Source organism: Malus sylvestris, chromosome 12 (genome assembly GCF_916048215.2).
Source record: "Malus sylvestris chromosome 12, drMalSylv7.2, whole genome shotgun sequence".
In the NCBI taxonomy this organism is placed as follows: domain Eukaryota; kingdom Viridiplantae; phylum Streptophyta; class Magnoliopsida; order Rosales; family Rosaceae; genus Malus; species Malus sylvestris.
Genome location: NC_062271.1, coordinates 31,910,424 through 31,937,696, shown reverse-complemented (window position 1 = coordinate 31,937,696; position 27,273 = coordinate 31,910,424). Strand labels below are relative to the sequence as shown.

General features: G+C 39.2%; 3 protein-coding genes and 1 long non-coding RNA gene across 7 annotated transcripts; 3 read left to right on the top strand and 1 right to left on the bottom strand.

Moving 5' to 3' along the window:
* The first annotated feature begins 54 nt into the window (after nt 1-54).
* On the top strand, nt 55-5,643 carry LOC126593250 (uncharacterized). Its single transcript, XM_050259252.1, has 6 exons — nt 55-261; nt 1,704-2,639; nt 2,719-3,023; nt 3,105-4,836; nt 5,041-5,133; nt 5,358-5,643. The coding sequence occupies exons 2-4, from the start codon at nt 2,126-2,128 to the stop codon at nt 4,359-4,361; spliced, it is 2,076 nt and encodes a 691-aa protein (XP_050115209.1). The 5' UTR covers nt 55-261; nt 1,704-2,125; the 3' UTR covers nt 4,362-4,836; nt 5,041-5,133; nt 5,358-5,643.
* A 273-nt stretch (nt 5,644-5,916) lies between these two features.
* LOC126593257 (receptor-like protein kinase FERONIA) lies at nt 5,917-26,701 on the bottom strand. 3 transcript variants are annotated; one of them, XM_050259261.1, is made up of 2 exons: nt 25,703-26,701; nt 5,917-6,191 (listed from the first exon to the last, which is right to left on the bottom strand). In XM_050259261.1, exons 1-2 carry the CDS (start codon nt 26,699-26,701, stop codon nt 5,988-5,990), a joined length of 1,203 nt encoding a protein of 400 aa, XP_050115218.1. In that variant the 3' UTR covers nt 5,917-5,987. The 3 variants fall into 3 exon arrangements, with proteins under 3 accessions (XP_050115218.1, XP_050115219.1, XP_050115220.1); XM_050259262.1 differs by having other exon boundaries at nt 5,917-6,908; nt 26,420-26,701; XM_050259263.1 differs by lacking the exon at nt 5,917-6,191 and adding an exon at nt 17,358-18,318 and having other exon boundaries at nt 26,420-26,701.
* LOC126593261 (uncharacterized) lies at nt 6,329-26,679 on the top strand. The gene is made up of 4 exons (XR_007612900.1): nt 6,329-6,477; nt 6,572-6,788; nt 18,199-18,460; nt 26,562-26,679. It is a non-coding gene; the product is annotated as an uncharacterized LOC126593261 (long non-coding RNA).
* LOC126593259 (uncharacterized) lies at nt 9,154-17,279 on the top strand. 2 transcript variants are annotated; one of them, XR_007612899.1, is made up of 7 exons: nt 9,154-9,676; nt 9,811-9,857; nt 11,213-11,269; nt 11,431-11,553; nt 11,625-12,444; nt 12,950-13,068; nt 13,311-13,376. XR_007612899.1 is itself a non-coding variant. In XM_050259264.1 (6 exons), the coding sequence occupies exons 2-6, from the start codon at nt 13,971-13,973 to the stop codon at nt 17,029-17,031; spliced, it is 465 nt and encodes a 154-aa protein (XP_050115221.1). In that variant the 5' UTR covers nt 13,381-13,414; nt 13,924-13,970; the 3' UTR covers nt 17,032-17,279. The 2 variants fall into 2 exon arrangements, 1 of the variants encoding a protein (XP_050115221.1); XM_050259264.1 differs by lacking the exons at nt 9,154-9,676; nt 9,811-9,857; nt 11,213-11,269; ... (2 more) ...; nt 12,950-13,068; nt 13,311-13,376 and adding exons at nt 13,381-13,414; nt 13,924-14,041; nt 14,386-14,455; ... (1 more) ...; nt 16,130-16,195; nt 16,913-17,279.
* Nucleotides 26,702-27,273: the final 572 nt, after the last annotated feature.

The following is a 27,273-nucleotide window of genomic DNA, read 5'->3' as shown; positions in this document are numbered from 1 at the left end:
GTTCTAGTATCCTCTTCCCGCGTGAACTTCACGTGCTTGGTCAAGACGGCACCCAAAAGGAAGAAACGTCCCGATGAGTCACTCAGTCACTTCACAGTCACTGCTTAATGCTCTCTCTCTCTCTCTCTCTCCTCTCCTCTCCTCTCCTCTCTTTCAACTGAGGAACAGCAAGTAAACCACTCAAACCTTTTCTACAGAAACACAGAGGTCTCACCGGCGGTGTGTGCACTGCTCCGACGTCGTTTTGCTGGCCGGACTCCGGTTTGATCCATCTCCTTTCTTTTATACCCGATGCTTTCTGTTTCAAGTATTTGTTTGTATGTTTTTCTCAGACATCAATTATTATTCATTATGCTTGCTTGTGGAAATTGCACAATTATCCTTTGATTGCTTCGTGAAAAATGTAATTTGTCTTTGATTGTTTCGTGGAAAGCGAGGTTAGTGCTTGGAAACAAGAAAAAAGCAAAACAAATTTAGAAAATTTAAACAAGAACGATGCTTGGCAGCTAAATGGACCATCTTGGGTGCTTAATTAGTAAACCCATGTGAGGATATGAATGTAAATCGCTCTTGAATCGCGGAGGACATGGAGTTCTCTACAATTGTTTAGCTTAGTGAGAAGTCCATGAATTGAGAGTGGAACGTCATGCTAAAATTTGTGTTCTTGGAATGTTTTATTGGTTTTGATATGGTGTAGATGTGTGTTGTTTGGAAACAGGTATGGTTTCGTGTGTTTGGTAGCTTATATGTGCGTGTTACGGTTTTTTATTTGGTTAAATTTTGAATTCCCAGCTCTTCCTTAAAGTAAAAGTTGTGTTCTTGGTTGAATTTCGAGCTCTAACTTGAAGTTCATGAATTCAATGTGTAACAGTACAGTAAAAGTTGCGTTCTTGGAATGTTTTATGGTTTTTAATTTGGTATAGCATGTGTGTTGCTTGGAAACAGGAATAGTTTTCGTGTGTTAGGTAGCGTAATTGTGCATGTTTCACTTTTGGACTGGGATAAATTTTGAATTTTCTGAGATCCTTACCCCTTGTTCAACTCTTACTGCACATGTAAAACCGGGGATTTAAGGCAGCAAGTCTCATTGTACATGTCAGTTCCTGATATACATGAGTTTTATCATTTTTGGCTTGTTTGATGCCTGGGATTGGATCGGAATGGATAACACATATAATTGTACATATAGGTGAATGAATTTACGTTTTGAGGAGATTATTAGGAATGAAGGAAAGTTCTGCCGCATAATATCACCATTTTGTTGGGATTGGAAGGGATAAGTTTCCTTCAACCTTCTCTGAATACAGTGAGTTTCCAATCCAATCCAATCATAGGCACCAAACGAGCCCTTCCTCTCGTTGTCTTAACCAAACAGAAGTTTCAAAATAGAAGAAAGAAGGGAAGGAAAAAACAAAAGAAAATGTGCTTGTGAAGAACAAAGAAAGATGGAATATATAAAAAGTAGAAAAAGCAGAAAAGAAGTGTCCTTTTTAACTATTCCCAACTGATATTTTTTTCAACTGTTTAACGTGTTTAGCAAATGAATACCCGTGTTTGACAATGTTAGTGCATTTTTTGTTTGCGACAGTTCTCATAAGAGTCATTACCATTTCACAGTAGACTTGGAATCTGTCATTTTCCTGTCATCTTTATTTGAGTCATGTCTTTTTGTTTGGTTAACTGGATTTTATTCCTTTCTGCAGGTTTTTGTGTGTTGAAAATGTGAGTCAATATAGTGGAAGGACTAGTGAGTGTGGAATTGCAGCAAGATTTCATTGTGAAAGGTTAAATGTCAGGGACCAAAGTGCTTTTAACATACAAGCGAAAGCGGCGATCAAGAAAAGCTCTTGAAGAGGGACATGATTGCCATAATTCACTTTTTGTGGCTTCGAGTGACACTTCTCTAAGTAGAGAAGACTTGCAACTTCATTTGATTGATAAGTGTGCACCAGAAGACTATGACAGAAATGATTCTTCAATACCTCATTCAATATGAAAATCAAGCAGACTGGACAGTCTCGATGAGGGTCTCTCCCGTCACAAGAAAGTTGGCTCGTCCTCAAATACTAATAATGAAGCATTGGTTGACGATGATAATGCTGGAGGAAAGTTAGTTTCCGGGTTAATGGGGAATGCCACTGAAATGACCGCTGATTTTGTCTGGCCGAAATCATCACCATCATCATCATCATCATTTGAAAGAAAAGGCACCTCTGAATGTGATGGTATTTTGCTAAGATTGAATGCATCAAACTTGGAAGAGACTGATCCGTTCTCTAAAATTAATGCAGATAACTTATGCTGCGATTCAGCTGTGCAGACCAAGTCGACTGCCCCATTAATTACTTTCTGCCGAAGGAAAACAAGAAGAAAGGATATAGATAAGTCTGATAAACAAAGCATATCTGTGCCTGCAGAAAATGATTGCTCATTGGTAACCAAATTGAGTGATTGTGTTTGTGCTAATGCCGCTTCGTGCGAAGAAACTTCCCCTGAAAAGTGCTCCATCGATCATGAGACAGATTTGAAGCACTCCAGAAACAAAGCTCAAGTTTTGTTAAGTGATGATCTTAAAGCGACGGAACTCCCTTGTGTAGGCCAATCACTTCCTTATTTGCACCTGTCAGTTATCCCAACCGGTAAAACTTCATTAATTTCTAGGCATGCATTATTGAACCAGTTACATTATTTTAACTGACAATACACTCTTACTAGCAGATTCATGTGGCACCGACTGCAATTTTGACTTGAACTTGAGTCCTCAACAGCAACCTAATATTGCTGCGCCAAAAACTATGGGGGGCTCCTTGGATTCTACTAGCCGAAATCATGCCGCTGTATTACATGAACTGTCTCCTCCACAAATGCTGGCTGTGAGAAATGAAAGAATAGAAACTCAAGCTTCACAATTACACAGAGATGCATTTGAATTTTTAGAAGTTGGTGCCAGCTGCAAAGATAATGATGATAAAGTTGGTTATCTGATTTCCGAGGAATTTACTTCTGAAAACAAATGTCTGCAGGTAGGTTTTTTAAGTCTTGCTTTTTGGATATTTGGGAATAATTTGGCTGCCAAATAATTTTATTTATATTTTCATCTCCAGCTGTTTCCAGAAGAAAAAACCAGTTACATTTTTTGCCCGGTGATAACACAACCTGAGGTAGCTGCTTCTATAGCTTCAGAACGGAGAAAATTTCTTCTGTTGGGAGGCCAGAATAATCAACCAAAACAAGGATCTCCTATGTTTTTGGGTCTATCCTTAACCGAAAAGCCTGTACTTGCAGGATGTGCTGCCAATACCTGCTTCAATACATCTCCCTTCTTGAACTCCATCATTGGAACAAGAGAATTCATCCGAGATGCAGCGCTCCAATCTTCCTCAAGCCGTTTATCATCAGTTTTGAAACACAAGATTATGCATGACAGTGTTGTAAGCCAAGCAAGAGCTTTGAATGAGAGGGGTAGTTTTCATGACAATTATATGCCATATAATACCATGTGGTCTGAAGAAGAGTTGGATTTTCTATGGATGGGCGTGAGGAGATATGGACGGGACAATTGGAATGCTATGTTAAGGGATCCAAGTTTGCACTTCTCACCATGGAGGGTGGCAAGGGACTTAGCTGAGCGGTGGGAAGAGGAACAGTCAAAACTTTTTAGTGGTTTATGTGTTCCTCAATTGGGATGCAACTACTTCTCGGGTCCAAAAAGAGGAATATGGAAAGAAAATACAACAGACATAACCCAAGTTTCACTTGGCGATGTTGATGCTCATAGAGGAGGTAATGCCTCGAGGAGGCCACTATTTAAGTCGGCTTATATTTGCAACAATGGCAATGGAAATCCCCGGAGGCCTCTTGGTTACACAAAAAGGACATCTCGTTTTGAAATGGGAAGGGACAAATATGAGGATGATGAATTTAGTGTTCTAAATAGAAGTAGAACTATTCGAAGGGGCAAGTTATTATCAACTGATGGCCCCACAACTTGTGTTGGAGCAAAGGGAAATTTACCCCACTGGCTCAGAGAAGCTGTTGCTTCTCCACCGCCAACTGTGCCTTCAACTGTTTCATCAATTGCTCATTCAGATAGGTTGAATCTCACCCTTCTCAGATTCGATCCTCGGGGATCACATTTGGCACCAAGGAATGAAATGCAGTTTACATGTGGTGGTTTAAGAGTAAATGACTCACAACCATTAAGTACTGCTCCTCTTTTCAACTACTCATCTGTAGGACTAGGGATGGGGAAACTGAGAAGGGATTATTCTCATCACGTGGGTAAACAAGATGTGATTATTATAGACAGCGATGGTTCTTCTGAAGAGACTATATCTGATGATTGTAGTGCAAGGCTGTAGCTTCAAGGTAGCTTGGCAGGTGGAAGTCTGTTTGTTTATATGGGAAGCTGTACAAAGGTGGTGTACACAGTTTGTTATTCAGGCAATTTGTAAATGCAAGGAATAAAAGGGAACTTGGAAGTCTAAAAGAGACTGATGACTCGATTGGTGGTTTATGCTTATAAGCGAATCGTTCTCATAAGTCAGCTGCGAATTTTGTGTGGAAGTCAGCTGATCATGCACTGAAATAAGCTGTCATTCCTGTAACGTGGCACCAGGACCTACTGTATAAATAAAACATTCTCAACCTGTAGATGATGATGACGGAACCTAGTACTGTGTATTTTGACATGTCTGATGTTCTATAAGATCAACTTTTCCAAGCTGGAAGAGGGAGGTACTTTCTGATGGCACGGTATATCAACTAGCTAAGGATATATTTGATGGTAAGGTTTCAAGAAAAGAGTCCTTTGAATTGCAGATAAAACTTATCCCGGTGAGGTTCTACCTTGTGCCTTGTGTGTGTGTGTGTGCTTGTCTGTGTTTTCTTTTGTTTTGTTTTTGTTTTTTATTTTTATTTTGGTGTTTCTTGGGTCAAATATACTATCAGTAGGAACTACTTTAAGCTCGCAATTTGTTTCTTGTTTGGAAATCTAATCTATAAAATCGCTTTTGAATTGTGTATTTCTGATTGCAATAGTTCATGGTCCAATCAAATACGGATGATGATCAGGAACATGACAAGGAAGCCGCTCCCCAAGACTATAGGAAAGGCTATGGAGAAGAAGAGAAGGTAATTTAACAAGTTCATGTATTTCCTTGTTTGCATTGTCTTTTTTTGAAGATTTGGCTCCTAAATTCGGTCTTTGCTTCGTAATACATCAATGTTGAATTGTCATGATTCTAATTTTATATGAGGGTTATTGTCCCAGCAGTGCAAAAAATTATGCTCTATGTATACAAGTAGATATACCAATGTTGAATTGCATGCATTAATTTAATACTGAAAATTTGCAGCAGGATTGCAACTAATACTACAGAAAACGGAGTTAGGAAACCAGAGAATCTATATTTCTTTGGTGACTAGAAGAAGCTGAAAATATCTCTTTTCGATATGCATAGTTGCATATATTTCCTCTGCTGATGGTTGTGATTCTCTAATGATGTACTGAAGGGGCATTTGTTTAGTTCGAGTCTCGACTGACTTTCGTTGTTTATGTATTTTTGAAAGACTTGGTATAATTGATTATGGCAACAGAGCCTTGATGGTAACCATTGTCAAAATCCATTTAAAACATTTTCATGGCTGAGACTGGAAACCAAGAATAGTTAGATTTATGAGTTTAACTACAAGTTTTTTTGACATTGTTCTCGCTCTAACTTTCAACGAAGCTGGTATTTTATTCTTCCAACATGATTTTTTCTTTACCTTCACCGACCTCCGAGGGCCTCAAAGTAGACCAAGTTCACTCCGATACGTGCAATTAGCTCCTACGTACATTTGTTTTTCTCGTGTATGACATGCAAAAACTACATTTAATTTGCATATAGAGGAATGAAACCAAAAAATCTGTAGTGTTCCTCGGATACATAAACCAAGGTTTATTTATTTCAAGAGTACAGTTATTGCCTATCACAATATTTCTTCTATGTTATTGCTTCCCTGTTAAGATCAAGGCTAGCGATACTATCAACAGAAGCTGCCTCATCAGTACTAATGAAGCTCACTAATATACAGAAAGTTTCATTGATCTCAGAAAATGATATATTTTCGTAGGTATAGTCCTCCATGTCATGGGCAGGAAGAGGAGGAGCAAGAGAAGTGCTTGCACTTGTCCTCAACTCATTGAGGTGCTTGACGGCATCAGCCCTCTCCTGCAACTCCAGTGCGCACTCGAGTTCCACCTGCACTTCACCCATCGTGGGCCGTTCAGCTCCTGTAGGGCGCACACATCTCACAGCGATGTTCATAAATTTTCTCAAACAATCTGGAGCTACTTTTCCCATCAGAAATGGATCAATCATAGCAGGGAAAGTCTCACCCCTATGCACACATTCAGATATCTCTCTTGAAACAGATTTGGCACACAACACTTCAAGTAACACCATTCCAAATGAAAAGACATCAGATTTTTCGGTAAGTTGCCCGGACAATGCATACTCTGGATCAAGATACCCGAATGTACCGACCACCGTCGAGTTTAATTTGATTAATGCATTTGACACGACAGGAGGACCCATCTTGGACAACCCGAAGTCAGAAAGCTTGGGCACCAAGTTTTGGTCCAAAAGAACGTTGGTGCATTTCACGTCTCGATGGATGACAGCATGCTTAACCCCTGCGTGGAGGTAGTGTATTGAACGCGCCACCCCAATACAAATTTTCAGCCTTTGCTTCCAAGTCAAGGGAAAATGATCTTTATTTTTAATATTGGAAGGATCAAGGAGGTAATCAGAGAGGGTTCCGTTGGGCATGTAGTCGTAGACAATGATACACTCTCCATTTTCTTGGCAGAATCCGACGAGAGAGATGAGGTTGGGGTGGCGCAGCTGGCACAGTAGCTGTACCTCCGCCCTGAACTCACGCATTCCCCGTTCTGAACGTCCGGAAAAGCGCTTGATTGCAACGACGTTTATCCTGTCCTCATCCCCATCGACCTTAATACGCCCTTTGAATACTGAGCCAAAGCCACCCCTACCAATACATAAGGTTTGGTCGAAACATTGAGTTGCTGCACTGATCTCAGCAAGTGTAAAACGACGGCATAATTCTTCTGGAAATGCCCAATCATTTTGTTTCTTCTTCCGAAGAGAGAAGAAACGAGAGACAGACTGCGCAGTACGCCTCATTACTATGCATCTAAGACATGGACTCACAAGCCTGTATGACTCACAAGCCTGTATGGCCGTCATTACTATGCATCTAAGACATGGACTCAATTACGTAAAATCCTCCCTCATCCTCTTTCCGCGGATAAGACCACATTCACTCTTTTTAATTTTTGGGAAACTAAAGACCACATTCACTTACGTAATTGAAAAAACTGAAAGCCGCTGTGTGGAAACCCGGCCCACATTCACACAAACATATATACGACATACGGTATACCTACGTACTTCCCTCATGGATCAATGCCCCCAAATTTCACCCGAATTCAAAACTGTATGACCGTCGGAATTTTTATAGGGTAAAATTAAATGATAGTTATTTTAGTATTTTTTTCAAGGATGATTTATGAGTGATGAATTTAAATATAATAAGTTCGAATCCTTAAAAAAAATTACAGAGTATCCTACAAAATAATTGAAGGGCTGTGTGAATATAATAGCCCCACATTCACATCAAGACATTTCCAGTAATGCAGAAGGCATTGTATCGCCATATCATGAAGCAGAGTATCCTACAAAATAATTGAAGGATTTTGAAATTCCGCGGAGAAAACTGGTTCAATTATGGATTGCAGAAGGCATTGTATCGCCACATCATGAAGCAGAGGGAGATGAAACAATAGAGGATGTTGCAGAACGCTACTTGGGTTACTGATTAATAGGTGCATGGTTCAAGTTGGAACCCTCGGATCAACCGGAAAATTTAAAACTTGCCGCCTCCATGATCTTATGCGTGACTTGTGTTTGTCGAAAGCAAAGCAGGAAAAATTAAAACTTGCCGCCTCTATTAAATGTCAACTCCTTGGTGTTCGTGGACGTCCTGCTAAGGCTCCAAAAATTATTGAGGTGTTGTGGCGCCCGCATTCTCAGTTTTGGATCAAAGTGAATACTGATGGTTCTCCAAGAGGTTCCCTTGGTGTGGCTGCATTTGGTGGTATCTTTCGGGATTTTACGGGTAATTCTCTTGGTTGTTTTGCGGGTTCAATAGGCTTGGCCTCTTCTTTGGATGCCGAACTACACGCTGTTATTCATGATGTATCTTTAGCTTGGGATAAAGGTTGGCATTCCTTATGGATTGAATGTGACTCCTCACTGGTTGTTCATCTTCTTTCTTCATCCTCACCTTCCTTGACATCTATCCCTTGGAGGCTATTGGTCAGTTGGCATAACTGTCGAGTTTTACTATCCTCCATGCAGGTTCAAATTTCTCATATTTTTAGAGAGGGTAATCAAGTTGCTGATTGTTTGGCCAATTATGGTGTTGATCACCCCGGTGTCCATTGGTGAGATTCATGCCCTCCTTGTGCTACAACTGCTTATTCTCACAACCTTTCTAAGCTTCCTTGTTATAGGTTTTGCTACTAAAATAGGTTTTGAATTGTTGTTATGAATTTTTTAATGGTTTGGGTTTGGCCTCACGTCCTCTTGACATATTGTATTTTTTTTGTTTATCAATAAATTCTTCTCAAAAAAGAAAAAAAAGAAAAAAAAAGATTTATGAGTTTAACTACAAGTATTTTTGACATTGTTCTCGTACTAACTTTCAATGAAGCTGGTAGTTTATTCTTCCAACATGATTTTTTCTTTACCTTCACCTACCTCCGAGGGCCTCAAAGTAGGCCAAGTTCACTCCGATACATGCAATTAGCTCTACGTACATTTGTTTTTCTCGTGCATGACATGCGAAAACAACATTGTTGCATATAGAGGAATGAAACCAAAAACTCTGTAGCGTTCCTCAGATGGATAAACCAAAGTTTATTTCTTTCAAGAGTATAGTTATTGCATATCACCCAATATTTCTTCTATGTTATTGCTTCCCTGTTAGAATCAAGGCTAGCAATACTATCAACAGAAGCTGCCTCATTACTTTAGTCTAAAGAAAGCATTGCAATTGGCACTGTTCTTTACTGTTCATTGTACCTGATTTCAGTTTATTTACAAGATTGCCACAATCGTGAAGGCGGCTGGGTTAGTTTCGTTTTGGGCTGTGTTTGCTGGGCTTACCTCAATTGTTGATGAGGCCGGCCTGTTGGGTGTTCAAATGATTGGAATGCCCATCTAGGGTTAAGATCGGACGGTCCCGATTAAAAGTTTGGAGGGTACTTTTGTCATCTTAAATGTCGGGACTGATTGGGATCGATGGTGAGGGGATTGTAGGGCAGACAAGAGGCCATGCCGCCTCTGAGATAGAGATGGAGAGAGAGGGGGAGAGAGAGACGAAGACAGCGAGAGAGAGAAAGGGATTTCAGGGGTTTGCAAATCCTTCCCCTTCACACAGAACCTCTGCAAATCAGTCGGCCCCAGCCCCTCAACGCTCATCTCCAGATCCCCTTCATACTGCAAATCAATTCCTTCGCCTTTAGTGCCTCCACACTGCAAATCAATTCTCTTCATATCCTCACGAATGTAGCTTCTCTGGTTTTCGTTTTTATTTTTTATGGAAGGTATGAGATTTCTTTAATTTTTTGCTTGGTTTATGATTTTTTTGTGGATGGACTAGCTGGGGGCTATGGGTCTTTTCGAATTTGGATAGTCTAGGGTTTCTGACGAGTTTTCTGTTTGTGGTTTTGGTTTTTAGGGATTGCACTAGGAAAAGGGCTGGAGGCGATTTCAAACCGTAAAAAGGTATACTTCGTTAGCATTCGATATTTAGTTAGCAATTTTATTCTGGTTTATTGTGTTTTTTTTTAATTTTTTGTTCAGCTTTAATTTCTTGGTTCGGAAGCTAAAGATTGAAATCTTACGTTTCAGATTTGATAGCTTATGCTTGCTTAGGTTTTTCTGATTGAATTGAGAGATTGAAGATTTATAGATGGGGTTCTAGTTGAATGGAAGTTCTCAAATGCCTTAGCAGTCACAGTCATTGCCTCGGTTGTATGGATGGTGTATGAATTATGGTTTTATTGGTCAGTATACAAATGTGTGAAAATTGGTATTCATTTAATGGGTCAATTCATCTTTAATATGGATTTGAATATCTTAAATCTTATATGCTTGGGTATTGTGTTGTTGAACTCTGGAATACATCTATGCTTTACTACAGCATTTTCTCAAGGGAAAAAGGTTCCTTACTTTTTTTGGTTTTCTTCGCCACCAAATGAGGAATATTTCATTTTCTTTATTTGTGTTTGTAGTGATGTAATTCAGGTTCTGTTTATTGTGATTTTAAATAAAATGCGTTACTTTGTCTAATTTTTTTTTTGTACTTTTGATTTGTTTACCAAATTTTGGGACAACTCATGAGCACTATAAGTGTGATACAAAAGGTTCTTGAGCTTGGAAATTTCTTTTTGCCATAATCAGTTTTAGATAAGAATCATTTTGTCATGATTTGGAGCGAGATGCCCGGTGTTCAGAGTTTTTAATGGAAAGAGGGGTAAAGATTGTTTGGCAATATGATTTTGTGCACAGGAAACTCTGTAATTGTCACAATTGGTACAGTTGCATCTTGAATTTACTACAAAATCTAATATGTATCTTGCAGGAAATGGTAGATAGGCTATTTCCGGAATGACATGAAATTAGTTAGATATGGCTTAAAAACAGGGGATACATATAGTCTCATAAATCTATTTTAGTCGAAGAATGTATTTTGGCAAGGGGACCTTTGAGCTGATAACGTGAAGAACCAAATTATCTTACAGCATGCTTCTCATTTATTTTAAAAATGTATTGGATTCTATAAATATTTTAGCAATTGACTATAGATAAGGCAGTTGTATTGCCACTTTAAGATAAGGTAGTTGTATTTTTCAAAATGAATTATCTTATGCACATACAAAGTAAACTATGTGAAATGGACTAAAGTATAATCCAGGACTTTTACCTCCGTATAGAACTTGGCTATATGCGAGAATAGTTTGTTTAAGCACATTTTAAGTTATATTATGTTTTCTATTTTTTTTTTAAACTTATCTCCTATCTTTTAGTATCAGAACCGTCTATCTGTACATGATCGTTTCTTCATTGCTTCATTGTAGTTGAGAATGTTATGCGAGAAAGCAAAGGAAATTCTAATGGGAGAAAGCAATGTTCAGGTGAAGATTTTGGTTTCTTTAGTCTATTATTATATTTGTATTACAGTACATATTTCACTGTTATTTCATTTTGTATGGGGAAAAAGCGTTATTATTACTTATTATTATTTATTTGCATGTACTTACAACTGATCTTCATGGGGAATTTCACGACCTTCCAGAGCTTTTTTGAAATTGGAGGGAAGGTATCAGATCTTAAATTCCAAATCCGCAGGCGAATTGGCGCTTGCCATTACCTGGAAACGACTCCTCTCACTCCCAAGAGATAAATTCAGGTATTGCATGTTGGATTTGAGTTCATTTTAAGGTTAATCAAAGGTAATCCTAACATTTGCATTTTTCCGGTGAGTTTCAGAAATCTGACAGGTAATTTCTGGTTAAACGGCAATCAAATGTCATCCTAAGTGTCGTCATCCTTCTTGGTACAAGGCCACAGCTCAACCGCACACCACCCTTCTGCTCCTGCTGGTGAGGTAACATCACTATTTAATCTGGGGGAATTTGTGATGTGGTTATTAATCTGCTTTTTGATTTATTTACTATTAAAATGTGTATGTTGCTTAGATTTATGTTGGTTTCGATACGAAAACTAATTTGTTTTGCGAGGTAGTAATGGCCTATTAAAATGGGAATACATTTTTGTCAAATGAAACTATGCTTGCACAAATTTAGTCCCAGTCGTACTATTCTTCTTGGCTTTTTGTTTCAATGATCAATGATGGTACCCGTCGTTCTACTCATAAATCCTTCCCTCATGTGGTGAATTGGATTTTGGAAGTGAAGTTATTGACCATGAAGATTTAATACGTAGTTTGAATGATCGAATGTTTGGTTTTGATGGTTGGAATGTTCGACTGAAAATTATAGACTCAACCAAATAATAGTTTATAAGAAATTAACACATATACAAGACCATTATAAAAGAAAAATAAACAAAGCTGAAATCATTGCAATAACTATAATAATTGGTTTTGTCATTTATATATGGTATTCCTTGATAATTTATTTATAACTTTGTTGTTGTGTCATAAAAATGAACTATAATATATTTATATTCTTTTGAATGCCTTGCAACGAAACTCACCAATGAGTTACAAACCGTGAAGGAAATAGCAGAAGAAAGATTACTGCCTGAAGCCTATCCTGCTACCCCCTTGAAATATAATGCAAATGAGGTACCCTAATATACTTTTTTTAGATACATTTTCTCACGCAACCCTTTGCTATGTGAATGTACACTTTCCTAGGAAATTTACGTAGTTTTCTATTATTGGATGCATTTGGTTATATTAATGTTTGAGATTTATTCTCTGAAAAAGAAAGGGTAGTGGACCATAAATTGGCATGTCAATTGGAAACTGAGGAGCCTGATGCAACTAAACAAATCTGTCTACATTAATTCTAAAAATTTGTAATGTTAATGATTGCTACAAAGTAAATTGTTCAAAATCATATATCACTTTTAATTTTGGCCCAACATACTTGAATAGAAAGACATTTTCAAGGTTATTGTTAAATGAAAATGTTCTGTTTCTTATGCTTATTAGGAAAAAAAAATTATGTTTCATTCTGAGTTCATGTTTTTCCCCACTATGTCTAGAAGTATGAATTTTCCTTTTTGTTGACCTTTTTAGTCGGTGCTCATAACTTGGATTTAAAAAAAAATAATATTGGTTGCAGAGAGAGAGAAATAGTTCATTTGACGCTTAAATCAGACCCCTGAAATTTCATGTCTCCAGAGTTCTCCAGCTAACCACAGACCCCTGTTTGTCGTACTTTCATTGCACGCAGATATTCTGGTATACTCACTAAGCATAAATTTAATGGTCTACAAAAACTTTTAATTGTTCCATCCTAAATATCTTCCTTTATTCTTGATGCCATGCTACTTGCTTGACCCTTTCTTGCATCAGTTGTGTCACCTAAAATTAAAATGAAATGAAATAGTTTCCCTACATGCTTAATGTTGTGAATGCTAGTGATGTTAGAAATTTAGTGATTGTTGCTCTCTATAATATATCCGTGCTCATGTGTTTTACAGATGCGCAGTTCAAAAAAATTGGTTGTTGCTTGAATGAGAGGTGTATAATTTCATTAAAAAAAAACTGTTTTGGTTGTTGGTGGTGGTTTATCTGTATTTGATTGGTAATTTCTACATTTGATTATTCAATAATATTTTGAACTTCCATTTCTGTTGTTAGAAGATAACGTTTCCATCTCGATTCTGCATGATCAAAATGTATGTTGGGTTAAGACAACCATGCTTTACAGGTAGAGGAAGCTGCGATTAGAAACAATGTTGAGTGAAATTTAAGTCTTAATTTGACAAAAAAAAACTTTGATTCAGATATCTATATTTGTTGTTTTATTCTATTGACAATTCGTTGTTTGATTGGTTTTGTTGCTTTCCTCCACTTTTTAACTCATATTTGTTAATCTACCTATTTTATTTGGGTGATAAGTTCACTCTTTTAATCTTTAGCTAAAGGAAGATATAGGGTGTGGTTTTGTTAATGGCGGTGGATGATTTGGATGAAAGTATGTATCTTGGGGATTTTTTTTGCTTGCAGTTGTTTAGGCCAACACTGAAGAAGTTTTGTGGAATGAGATTCTTATCAGATTCTTATACCAAACTGTTTCTCCGTTTATGGCAGGTAATAAACGTGGTCCAACCAGTAGCTGATAAAATGTCATTGTATATATGCTTTTGTCGATTTTTGCTACGATAATGAGGGAATCCAGAGGATCGAGGCCAATCGATCTGAGTCTGAGGTTTGTACTACTCTATCCCTTTCTTTCTCTCTTTCTGTGAATTTCTTGAAATTGGCGATGCACGTTCTGATTCTTGCTGTGTTTGGGAGCGGAGAAAGCTCTAGATTAGCTTTGATCGCTTGAATTTTTTCTTATATAGTTCAGCACAGCCAGACTACATAATCCTACCATTGGGCTATTTCTAGGGACGTTTATGTTTACTTTTGTTAGTTTGTTGACAGTTTGGTATGTCTATCATATTGATGGAACTAAATTGTGAGTTAATTATAGTTTAGGTTGTTAAATTTTTAATTCGGAATTCCCTTTGGAAACTGTCACAAGTGATGTGTCTGCTATGGCTACAGGAATCAAAAGCAAGTGAAACGTAAAGCTTCTCTCCAAACATTCATCGCCAGCAATTCCAACCAGAGCCAGGTATATCTCCCCTCTTGCTTTATCTCTACGATGTTCTATCCCAATTTCTCTCAGACAGTAAGGGTTTTGGTTTGCTTTCTTGGATTAGATTTGTATATATTCCATTGCATCTCAGTTTTCTCTGATTTAATGGCATAATCTGGCTCTTGGTATTCTAATGCTTTCTTTGCATCAAAATTGTATATGGCTCTTGGTTTTCTTTATCTAATTTTTTTTTTCTATAATTAGATAAATTAAGGAAATTTTTTCTATTAGTATATGAGTATTCGATTATGATATATCATTTTCCTCCATTTGACGTGATTTTGGATTATTAAGACTTAGGCTTACCTTCCGTGTTTTCGTTGAAAAAAGGCTTTTAGCTGAGTAATTTACTAATTTGGTTTTGATTATCAGCTATAAGAGAATGGGGGGTTTAATTTGTAATTATTTTGATGCGGCAAAATTTTTTAGGTTTTACAGATTTTTCCAGTTCAGGATGATAAAAATTTAGGGCTTTGATTTGTTGATGTGATTTCCACGTACTCTGAATTCAAATAGAAATGCAAGGATGTATTAGACTTATGGTGTTTTCAGGCATTCGCGTGTTTGCTTATTATAGATGTTGTATTTCTGTAGTGCACTAATATTTGTTTTAAAAAAATTAATTAGTTTTTCCTCCTCAGTGTTTGCTAAGGCGCTTCTCGAGACAGCATTGGAACGTGCAGGTGAGGAGGATTCAGGGGATGAGGAGGAAATGGCAAAGGAGGAGGGCCAAAACGCGTTCTCTGTTAGGATAATTGGTGCCCTGAATGCCAGAAAGTCTGCACTCACCACTCATTAATTATATGGTTTGTTCCTTTGGTATTTATGGTTTAAAGGTGTTTAATTTGATGGTGTTTTTGATAAATTGTTAGTTTAATTATTGATTGTATTGAGTGTGGTTTATGCTTTTGGTATTAAGTAGTTTTTTTATATCCTTGAACTCCTTTTCAGATAGAGAAACGTGAGTTCTTCTAAGGTGTTTAAGTGGGTGTCAATCAGAGAGTATTATGTTAGAATGTCTGTCCGAACAAAAAATTTCTTTGGAATGAAATAAATGAAACAACTTTTGAGACTCCCACATTTGAGATGTGTATTGGTTTTGAAAGTATAAAACCAAAAGTTACATTTTCATTCCCATTTACAGAAATACAACTTGCAGAATTAGTTAAATGTATCAAATGACTAGCATGTGAATTTGTGTATAGTTAAAAATAATCTTATCCTTAAGGATTATTGATTGGGAAAATTTGGTTGAGTAAATTTAGGGTTATTGATTGGGCTAATTTGGTTGATTAGTTGATCTGATTTGGATGGGTTTGAGGGTTAGTTTGTGGGAATGTTCCATTGGTGTTCTTTTTCTTCTACACAGTTACCAAAATCTCAAGTCCCCATTTGATCCTCGAGTACAACCTAATCATATTTGCTGTAATACAATCATATTCTTGAGGTTTGGATTTTTTACACTCATGTTTTCTGCCCATTATATGTTTCTGCCCAATCATATTTGCTCATGTTTTCGCTGTTAGAAAATACATGCATGTTATCTAAACTAAAATACACTTCTCAGATTGCTGTGATTATTGGATTGGATTTTCCTTATTTACCTTCATATAATGGTGGGTTTAAATTTTCAGGTGAAAGTTTTCACACAACCTCATTGCTTGCAAAATTTTGTTCAGTCAACATTCAATGCCCTGCCATCAGATCAAGTTAAAGGTACGAATCACTGTCAACTATGTTCGTAACTTTTTATTCCCTTGCTGAACACAATGGAGTGAATTGTCTTCATTTGCATTCTTGCATTTGAACTTACGTATGTTCTTACCTGACATTTGTAAGCTTTTCATTAGTCATGAAATATGATACATTTTCTCTTTACAAACTGATGACATACAATTAGTTTCTTTTTGGTTGGGTTGAAATGATATTGATTGTGCTGTTATGAACCTCCTTTTATAGTTGAGTTGAAAATCATGTTAATAGAATCTTTTTTTGGTTGGTCCCATCTGTAACAAATGAGATTGTTTTGTTTGAATCAAAATTTGATCTCTTTTTGTGTGAAATTATAATGGAATCTCAAATTTGTCAGGTACATCTTAAGATTCTTTGTTGCATGATCACCTTCTCACAACTTTTACAGTCTCTTGATTGGATGGATTTTTATAATTTCCATGATCAACGGATGCATGAAGTAAGGAGGAAGCTACTACTCTTATGGAGCTTCTTTGGCATGGTAAGTTGAAGTTGCAAATCATTTCTTTCGTTCATGGAATTCATTATCTTTCTATATTGGCAATTAGCAGTGTCTGACAATTGGTAAAGTGTATTCATTTTTCTGCTTAATTTATCGTAAGAATATTTGCATCTTAATACTTATTTTAATTATGTTAATTTGTCCCCTTTTCCATAGAACTTTGTGCAATGTGAATGTAGGTTATTCTCAATCCTCAGATAGTGATTATTTAACGACTTCTCTAAACTTGGCTACTCAGCTTAATGTATGCTTGGATTTTAAAGGGTCACCGTATTTATGGGTTGTTGTACGATTCTAGGGAGATAAAGAGAGGGGATTGAGAGGTCATGCGAATGAGAGTATATTACTTGCCATTGAGGAATATACTTCATATAATAGCAATGTGATGATGTGTGGCATGCTTTAACTAAGGGATATTTTTGTGTAGTAAGAAAGCCATATAGTCACATTTTTGTATTTTTTTTTTTTTGGATTTGGTAACCTAAAATTTTATGTGTGAACTATACGTTTCTTCTGTTTCTTAAGGAAACAAAACTTTTTTGGAAACCATCTCTTTCTAATCCAAGACGTTCAGATTCTTCCCACTCAATGTATAATGTGTTTATATGCCAGCTCACTTGAAAGTATATAAAAAAACTGTTTATTCATAATTGTGTTGAATTTATTCATCCGATTACACTTGAAACAACAGGTTCCTGCAGCAACGCGCGGGCATATTTTCTCGTCAGTACTAAATGAAGCTCACTAATATACAGAAAGTTTCATTGATCTCAGAAAATGATATATTTTCGTAGGTATAGTCCTCCATGTCATGGGCAGGAAGAGGAGGAGCAAGAGAAGTGATTGCACTTGTCCCCAACTCCTTGGGCTGCTTGACGGCGTCTGCCCTTTCCTGCAACTCCAGTGCGCACTCAAGTTCCACCTGCACTTCACCCATCGTGGGCCGTTCAGCTCCTCTCAGACGCAGGCATCTCACGGCGATGTTCATAATTTTTTTCAAACAATCCGGAGCTACTTTTCCCTTCAGAAATGGATCAATCATATCCGGGAAAATCACGCTGCCGTCCGGGCTTTCTATTAACAATTTTGCATAAGTTTTGGCACACAACACATCGAATAACACCATTCCAAATGAAAAGACATCAGATTTTTCGGTAAGTTGCCCGGAAGATACATACTCTGGATCAAGATACCCGATTGTACCAGACACCGGCAAGTTTAATTTGATTAATGGATTTGACAAGACAGGAGGACCCATCTTGGACAACGCGAAGCCAGAAAGCTTGGGCACCAAGTTTTGGTCTAATAGAATGATGGAGCATTTTATGTCTCGATGGATGACAGCATGCTTAACCCCTGCGTGAAGGTAGTGTAGTGAGCGAGCCACCCCAATACAAATTTTCAGCCTTTGCTTCCAAGTCAAGGGAAAGGGATCTTTATTTTTAATATTGGAAGGATCAAAGAGGTAATCAGAGAGGGTACCGTTGGGCACGTAGTCGTAGACAATGAAACAATCTCCATTTTCTTGGCAGAATCCAACGAGAGAGATGAGGTTTGGGTGGCGGAGCTGGCATAGTAGCTGTACCTCCGCCCTGAACTCACACACTCCCTGGATTGACTCTCCGGACAAGCGCTTGATTGCAACGACGTCTTTCCTGTCCGCATCCCCATCGACCTTAATACGCCCTTTGTATACTGTGCCAAAGACACTCTCACCAATACATAAGGTTTGGTCGAAACATTGAGTTGCTGCACTGATCTCAGCAAGTGTAAAACGACGGCATAATTCTTCTGGAAACGCCCAATCTTTTTGTTTCTTCTTCCGAAGAGAGAAGAAACGAGAAACAGACTGCGCAGTACGCCCCATCACTATGCATCTAAGACATGGACTCACAAAGTGATCCTCCTCATCCTCTTACATTCTGCATATTCGAGAGAGGGTCCAAAATTATTAACAAGGTCCACCTGCTGGCGGCTGGTTTTTCCTTGGAAATTAATGGCAGCGTCAGGACTCAAAAGTCCTCCAAAGACCAGGACTTCACATTAAAGAAGGTCAACTGAATCTTTTTACGATATGATTTTTCCGATAAATCCAACTAGTGTGAGCAGTGCTCATGCCCCACTTTCCGCGGATAAGATCAACTTTATAATATATTTTAACGATCCATTTAATTTTTATGTTTTCTCTCATAGATCAATGCTACCAAATTTCATCCAAATCCAAAATTATAAGATTGTCGGATTTTTTATAGGCATATATGATGGTCAAATTAAATAACAGTTATTTTAGTGTTTCCTGTGTTTGTCTATTTTCTTCACTATAAATAAATGTCTTAAAAGTTTTGAATTGATCTAATTTTTTTTTTACAAGAATGATTTATGAATAATTAATTAAAATAGAAACAACAACAACAACAAAGCCTTTTCCCACTAAGTGGGGTCGGCTATATGAATCCTAGAACGCCATTGCGCTCGGTTTTGTGTCATGTCCTCCGTTAGATCCAAGTACTCAAGTCTTTTCTTAGGGTCTCTTCCAAAGTTTTCCTAGGTCTTCATCTACCCCTTCGGCCCTGAACCTCTGTCCCGTAGTCACATTTTCGAACCGGAGCGTCAGTAGGCCTTCTTTGCACATGTCCAAACCACCGGAACCGATTTTCTCTCATATTTCCTTCAATTTTGGCTACTCCTACTTTACCTCGGATATCCTCATTCCCAATCTTATCCTTTATCGTGTGCCCATACATCCCACGAAGCATCCTCATTTCCGCTACACCCATTTTGTGTACGTGTTGATGCTTCACCGCCCAACATTCTGTGCCATACAACATCGCTGGCCTTATTGCCGTCCTATAAAATTTTCCCTTGAGCTTCAGTGGCCTACGACGGTCACACAACACGCCGGATGCACTCTTACACTTCATCCATCCAGCTTGTATTCTATGGTTGAGATCTCCATCTAATTCTCCGTTCTCTTGCAAGATAGATCTTAAGTAGCAAAAACGGTCACTTTTTGTGATCTTCGCTAGATTGCTCCGGTCATTAGTGTGAATAAGTATATAAATAGATAGAATTAGGAAAGCAAACACAAGATGTATGTGGTTCACCCAGATTGGCTACGTCCACAGAATAGAGGAGTTCTCATTAATTGTGAAGGGTTTACACAAGTACATAGGTTCAAGCTCTCCTTTAGTGAGTACAAGTGAATGATTTAATACAAATGACATTAGGAAATATTGTGGGAGAATGATCTCGTAACCACGAAACTTCTAAGTACCGGAGTGTGGTATCGTCTTGACTTGCCTTATCTGTCTCATAGGTAGATGTGGCATCTTCTCTGGAAGTACTCTTCCTCCATCCAGGGGTGGTATCTGTAACTGGTGGAGATGCACAAGGTAATGTATCAATTTCACTTGAAGCTTACTTGTAGTTTCAGGCTTGGTCAAGCGCAATACAAACCATGAAGTAGGAGTCCCCCAAGTCGCCGGGCTAGGGGATCTGCTGAAAGAGGTGACAGACAAGGTAAGCAATCAGAGCTCCAGCTAGTTGTTCACATTCTCCCTATCTTGCAGGCAGCATGAAGGATAAAGAGAAGAAAAATGAGAAGAGATGATATGGGATACTTTTGCTTTTGAAGAAGTAACTTTCCACAGGCTTATTTTTGAACCGGGCTGCAGGGTTTTCTGGTTTCCTCCAGAATATAAGGCCGACTGAAGAATTTGAGGGTCAAAACAAGTCCATCAAATCTAGAGTACGTTCGACCCTGCTGATATGGGATACTTTTGCTTTTGACAGAGTAGTGGATGTATCGGCACGTGTGCTGTTACGCTTGTCTCCACATGCTTCCTTGTATCCTTCTCACTTGCCCTATTTGTCCCTCAGGCAGATGCGGTATCTTCCCTGGAAGCATAAGATGTTGAAGATGAGTACTCGAGAGCAATGCCAGGTAAGTAATCAGGTAAGGGGTTCCAGGCAGTCAGTTCCTGGCTGGAAGCTTGATTCCAAGTGCTGACTGATTGCTCTCGTTCTCCTTGTCTTGCAGGTAAGAACAAGGCCAAAGGAAAAGACAGGGAAAAAGCATGATATGAGATACTCTTGCTTTTAACCCTGATGATATGAGATATTCTTGCTCTAGTATAGCTTGTTTACAGAGGTATTATCGGGGGGAAAGAAAGTTGAATATTTCGAAAAGCTTCGTTGGGAGTGCCCTCTCAGATAAGAGAAAGGGTTGAGCATTTTTGCAGGTCTGCCTGTCCGTTAGGGATGGAGGTCGACATATATAGGAGTCTCCCTAACATCAAGTAATAATGCTATTCCTTTACCCTGCTTGGTCATAACACGGTAGTGGGAGCTGCCAGCTTCACGTGTTTTAACTCTGTCAGAGCACTTTGAAAAAGTGGTCTGTGGTATCTGGAAAGCTGATGTTGCGTGTGAAGATTACAGACAAGCTTTATCCAAGGAGATCCAGCTCTTGAAGTTGGGAAAGTGGTGCCTCTTCGGTTTTCGAACAAGTAATCCTGTCGGGGATCTGGCTCTCGAGATTCGGAGAACGATGCCTCTTCGATTTTTGAGAAAGCAATCCTGCTGGGGGTCTGGCTCTCGAGATTCGGAGAGCGGTGTCTCTTCGATTTTTGAGAAAGTAATCATGTTGGGAGTCTGGCTCTAGAGATTCGGAGGGCGGTGCCTCTTCGATTTTGGAGCAAGCAATCTTGTTGGGAGTGTTTTCTCGAATGTGAGTAAAGGTTGGGCATGTTTGCTAGTCTACCTTGCCACGAAGCACAGAGGTTGACACACAGGGACTTTCCAATTATCCAGCAGTGGTACTGTTCCTTTACTCTCTCTTCGATTTTTGAGAAAGTAATCATGTTGGGAGTCTGGCTCTTGAGATTCGGAGGGCGGTGCCTCTTCGATTTTGGAGCAAGCAATCTTGTTGGGAGTGTTTTCTCGAATGTGAGTAAAGGTTGGGCATGTTTGCTAGTCTACCTTGCCACGAAGCACAAAGGTTGACACACAGGGACTTTCCAATTATCCAGCAGTGGTACTGTTCCTTTACCCTCTCTTCGATTTTTGAGAAAGTAATCATGTTGGGAGTCTGGCTCTCGAGATTCGGAGGGCGGTGCCTCTTCGATTTTGGAGCAAGCAATCCTGTTGAGAGTGTTTTCTTGAATGTGAGTAAAGGTTGGCATGTTTGCTAGTCTACCTTGCCACGAAGCACAAAGGTTGACACACCGGGACTTTCCAATTATCCAGAAATGGTACTGTTCCTTTACCCTTGTGGGTAATAATATGGTAGCTAGACCTTCAAAATTTATGTGTCTAAACTTTGTTAGTGTTGTTTCTTTGCAATTCTTTTACCCTTCTTGGTCAGAGCGATGTAGCGGGAGCTGTAAGCTTCACGTGTCTCAACTTTGTCAGAGAACTTTGGCAAAGTTATATGTGGTACCCATGAGTTACTGTTGCGTATGGGAAGTGAACAGTACGATTCATGTGCTTTCTACTTCGCCAGAAATCTTCGACAGAATGCCCATAATTTCCGCAAAGCTGAGTGTACGTGTGACAGGTGCTGACAAGGCTGGAAAAGTAGGTGCCTCTTCGATTTCTGAGATCGGCCTTCGTGGTCTCTTAGCAGCCCAGCTTTTGAGAAAGCAAGCCTCTTCGATTTCTGATATCGGCCTTCGTGGTCTTTGAGCAGCCCAGCTTTTGAGAAAGCAAACGCCTCTTCGATTTCTGAGATCGACCCTCGAGGTCTCTTAGCAGCCCAACTTTTGAGAAAGCAAACGCCTCTTCGAGTTCTGAGCAGGCGCCTCTTCAATTTCTGAAGCTTCGTCGAGTGCAGATTTTTATAGGGGCTGACATTAAGTTCCAAAGCACACTTAAATATCCACCAGTAGAAGCTCCATTCTTGCACTTCTAAGATCTTGATTTGTCCGACCTCTTCTCTCTTCAACACCTTTGAAAAATGTCTGGCCCCTCCGACCGTCGTTTTGACTTGAACCTTATTGAAGAGGCAGCCCCGCCTTCTCCAGACAACATATGGCGCCCATCCTTCGTCTCCCCTACTGGTCCTCTTACCGTTGGGGATTCCGTGATGAAGAATGATATGACCGCTGCGGTAGTGGCCAGGAACCTTCTCACTCCCAAAGATAACAGACTACTTTCCAAACGGTCTGATGAGTTGGCTGTTAAGGATTCTCTGGCTCTCAGTGTTCAGTGTGCAGGTTCTGTGTCTAATATGGCCCAACGCCTATTTGCTCAAACCCGCCAAGTTGAATCATTGGCGGCTGAAGTGATGAGTCTCAAACAGGAGATTAGAGGGCTCAAGCATGAGAATAAACAGTTGCACCGGCTCGCACATGACTATGCTACAAACATGAAGAGGAAGCTTGACCAGATGAAGGAATCTGATGGTCAGGTTTTACTTGATCATCAGAGATTTGTGGGTTTGTTCCAAAGGCATTTATTGCCTTCGTCTTCTGGGGCTGTACCGCGTAATGAAGCTCCAAATGATCAACCTCTGATGCCTCATCCTTCTAGGGTTTTGTCCAATACTGAGGCTCCGAATGATCCCCCTCCGGTGCCTTCTCTTTCTGGGGCTCTACCGACTGCTGAGACTTCTCCTAAGCAACATTTGTGAAGGCTCCCTCTTGTTTGTTTATTTTGACTCAAGTATATGTACATATTTGTAACTTATCGGGGATATCAATAAATAAGCTTTCCTTCATTTCAACGTATTGTGTTAAATACACCAAAGCCTTCTTCGCTAAGTTCTTTGAATTTTCTTTTGTTGAAGCTTGTATGTTGAAGCTTTGTGAGTGGAGCATGTAGGTTGAGGTAGTGTTCCCTTAATTTCCCGAGTGAGGAAAACTTCTCAGTTGGAGACTTGGAAAATCCAAGTCACTGAGTGGGATCGGCTATATGAATCTTAGAACGCCATTGTGTTCTGTCCTGTGTCATGTCCTCCGTTAGATCCAAGTACTCTAAGTCTTTTCTTAGGGTCTCTTCCAAAGTTTTCCTAGGTCTTCCTCTACCCCTTCGGCCCTGAACCTCTGTCCTATAGTCGCATCTTCTAATCGGAGCGTCAGTAGGCCTTCTTTGCACATGTCCAAACCACCGTAACCGATTTTCTCTCATCTTTCCTTCAATTTCGGCTACTCCTACTTTACCCCGGATATCCTCATTCCTAATCTTATCCTAAGGATTCGACGTGATCATGGAGTGCCGGCTGTCGACTACCTGACGCCCTAATTAAAATAGAAACGATTTGAATAATTAAAGAAAGTTATGGAGTGTGTCCAACAAAGTGTTTGTGAAAATGTGTGTTAAAGTATGATATCCCCTTTGTATGTTGTTTATGAATTGATGAATGTTGTGTTGTTTTTTCTCAGCCGTTCCCATGCTAAAAAAAAAAAGGTAATGGCGAAGGAAAATATGATGATGACTCTTTTATCCTATCCCTTTTCCCTTTCCCTTTCCCTTCTTTCTTTCGGTGCCATCATCACCCTTCTTTCTTTCCCTTCTTCTTTCTTTCGGTGCCATCACCACCCTTCTTTCTTTCCCTTCTCCTTTTCCCATCATTTACTCTGAATTGGAAAATAATTCAAGGGCTGTGTGGATATTATATGATCATAGAATAACCCCTCATTCACATCAAAATATTTTCAGATTGGCCCACTCATCACCTTCCCAACAAGATGAGAGAAACTTTCAAGCTATCATCTTGCGACAAGAGAAAGACAGGCAAACAAATATAAACTCGGGATATATAACTAAGAAGTAAGAATCTTCCCGATAATTACCTATTGAATGAGATTTGGAGGGTGGTAAATATCAAAATAACTGTGAGTTGGTTATATAAATCACAACATATAGCTAGTTTGGTTATGTTCTTTTAGTAGATAAGAAAGAAAGAAAAAATGTAATAGTTTCTTCTTCGCTTTTTTTGTATGTAAAATTAACCTTTGTTCTGCTGTAATTTGAGGATCAGGAAGTAGCTAGCAAGCACAAAGCATGGCAGAGTTTGTGGTATCATTTGTTGTTGAGACTTGGTGTCACATCCCCGTCCGGGGTCCACTATATTCCGAATCCGCTCCACCACCGTAGTACGATATTGTCCGCTTTGGGCCCCGACTACGCCCTCATGGTTTTGTTTCTGGGAACTCACACGAGAACTTCCCAGTGGGTCTCCCATCATAGAATTGCTCTCTCGCGCTACTCGCTTAACTTCGAAGTTCTGATGAAACCCGAAGCCAATGAGCTCCCAAAAAGCCTCGTGCTAGGTAGGGATGAGAATATACATATAAGGATCACTCCCTGACCTGCTTTGTGCTTGCTAGCTACTTTGTTACATGGGGTCAAGCAAAACGTTAAGTCACCCGAATGTTTTTAAACCTTACGATATGATTTTTCCGATAAATCCAACAAGTACGAGCTGTGCTCATACCCCACTTTCCGCGGATAAGACCACATTCACTTTATGTAATTGAATTAACTAAGAGCCGCTGTGTGGAAACCCGGCCCACATTCACACAAACATATATACGGTATACCTACTTGGACCCAGTGTCGGTGACTCGGTGTCATGAGTTAATCGTGCATTATTTTGCATTTTAAATTTCTCATTATAATGCTTGATTATTTATTTTGTAGAAACAACTTTATAATATATTTTAACAAACCAACCGTTTAATTTTTATGTTTTCTCTCATAGATCAATGCTACCAAATTTATAATATATTTATTTTGTAGAAACAACTTCATAATATATTTTCTCATTATAATGCTTGATCAAGGATGGCAATGCCATCAACAGAAGCTGCCTCATCAGTGCTAAAAGAATCTCGCGAATTCCTATACCTATTACAGATGATTTCATTGGTTTCAGAAAATGATATATTTTGGTAGGTATAGTCCTCCATGTCATGGGCAGGAAGAGGAGCAAGAGAAGTACTTGCACTTGTCCTCAACTCATTGAGCTGCTTGACGGTGTCAGCCCTCTCCTGCAACTCCAGTGCGCACTCAAGTTCCACCTGCACTTCACCCATCGTGGGCCGTTCAGCTCCTGCAGGGCGCCCACATCTCATGGCGATGATCATAAATTTTCTCAAACAATCTGGAGCTACTTTTCCAATCAGAAAAGGATCAATTATAGCAGGGAAAGTCTCACCCCTTTCCACACATTCAAATATCTCTCTTGAAACAGATTTGGCACACAACACTTCAAGTAACACCATTCCAAATGAATAGACATCAGATTTTTCGGTAAGTTGTCCGAACATTGCATACTCTGGAGCAAGATAGCCTATTGTACCAAAGATCCGCGAGGTTAATTTGATTAATGCATTTGACAAGACAGGAGGACCCATCTTGGACAACCCGAAGTCAGAAAGCTTGGGCACCAAGTTTTGGTCCAATAGAACGCTGGAGCATTTCACAGCTCGATGGATGACAGCATGCTTAACCCCTGCGTGGAGGTAGTGTATTGAACGCGCCACCCCAATACAAATTTTCAGCCTTTGCTTCCAAGTCAAGGGAAAAGGATCTTTATTTTTAATATTGGAAGGATCAAGGAGGTAATCAGAGAGGGTACCGTTGGGCATGTAGTCGTAGACAATGATACGCTCTCCATTTTCTTGGCAGAATCCGACGAGAGAGATGAGGTTGGGGTGGCGCAGCTGGCACAGTAGCTGTACCTCCGCCCTGAACGCAGGCACTCCCTGTACTGAATCTCTGGAAAGGCGCTTGATTGCAACGACGTCTATCCTGTCCTCATCCCCATCGACCTTAATACGCCCTTTGTATACTCTGCCAAAGCCACCCTCACCAATAACTAAGGTTCGGTCGAAACATTGAGTTGCTGCTCTGATCTCAGCAAGTGTAAAACGACGGCATAATTCTTCAGGAAACGCCCAATCATTTTGTTTCTTCTTCCGAAGAGAGAAGAAACGAGAGACAGACTGCGCAGTACGCCCCATCACTATGCATCAAAGACATGGACTCACAAAGTGATCCTCCTCATCCTCTTACATTCTGTAGATTCGAGAGAGAGGGTCCAAAATTATTAACCAGGTCCACCTGCTGGCGGCTGGTTTTTTCTTGGAAACTAATGGCAGCGTCAAGACTTCACGTTAGAGAAAGTCAACTGAATCCTTTTACGATATGATTTTTCCGATAAATTCAACAAGTGTGATATGTAATCATACCCCACTTTCCACGGATAAGACCACATTCACTTGCGTAATTGAAATAACTGAAAGCCGCTGTGTGGAAACCCGGCCCACATTCACACAAACATATATACGACATACGGTGTACCTACGTACTTCCCTCGTGGATCAATGCCACCAAATTTCACCCGAATTCAAAACTGTATGACTGTCGGAATTTTTATAGGGTAAAATTAAATGATAGTTATTTTAGTATTTGGTTACTTATATTACCTTTTTCGTTCATTTTCTTTGTTACAAATGATTTATTTTTATTTTTTAAAGATAGATCTATGAGTGATGAATTTAAATATAATAAGTTCGAATCTTTAAAAAAATTA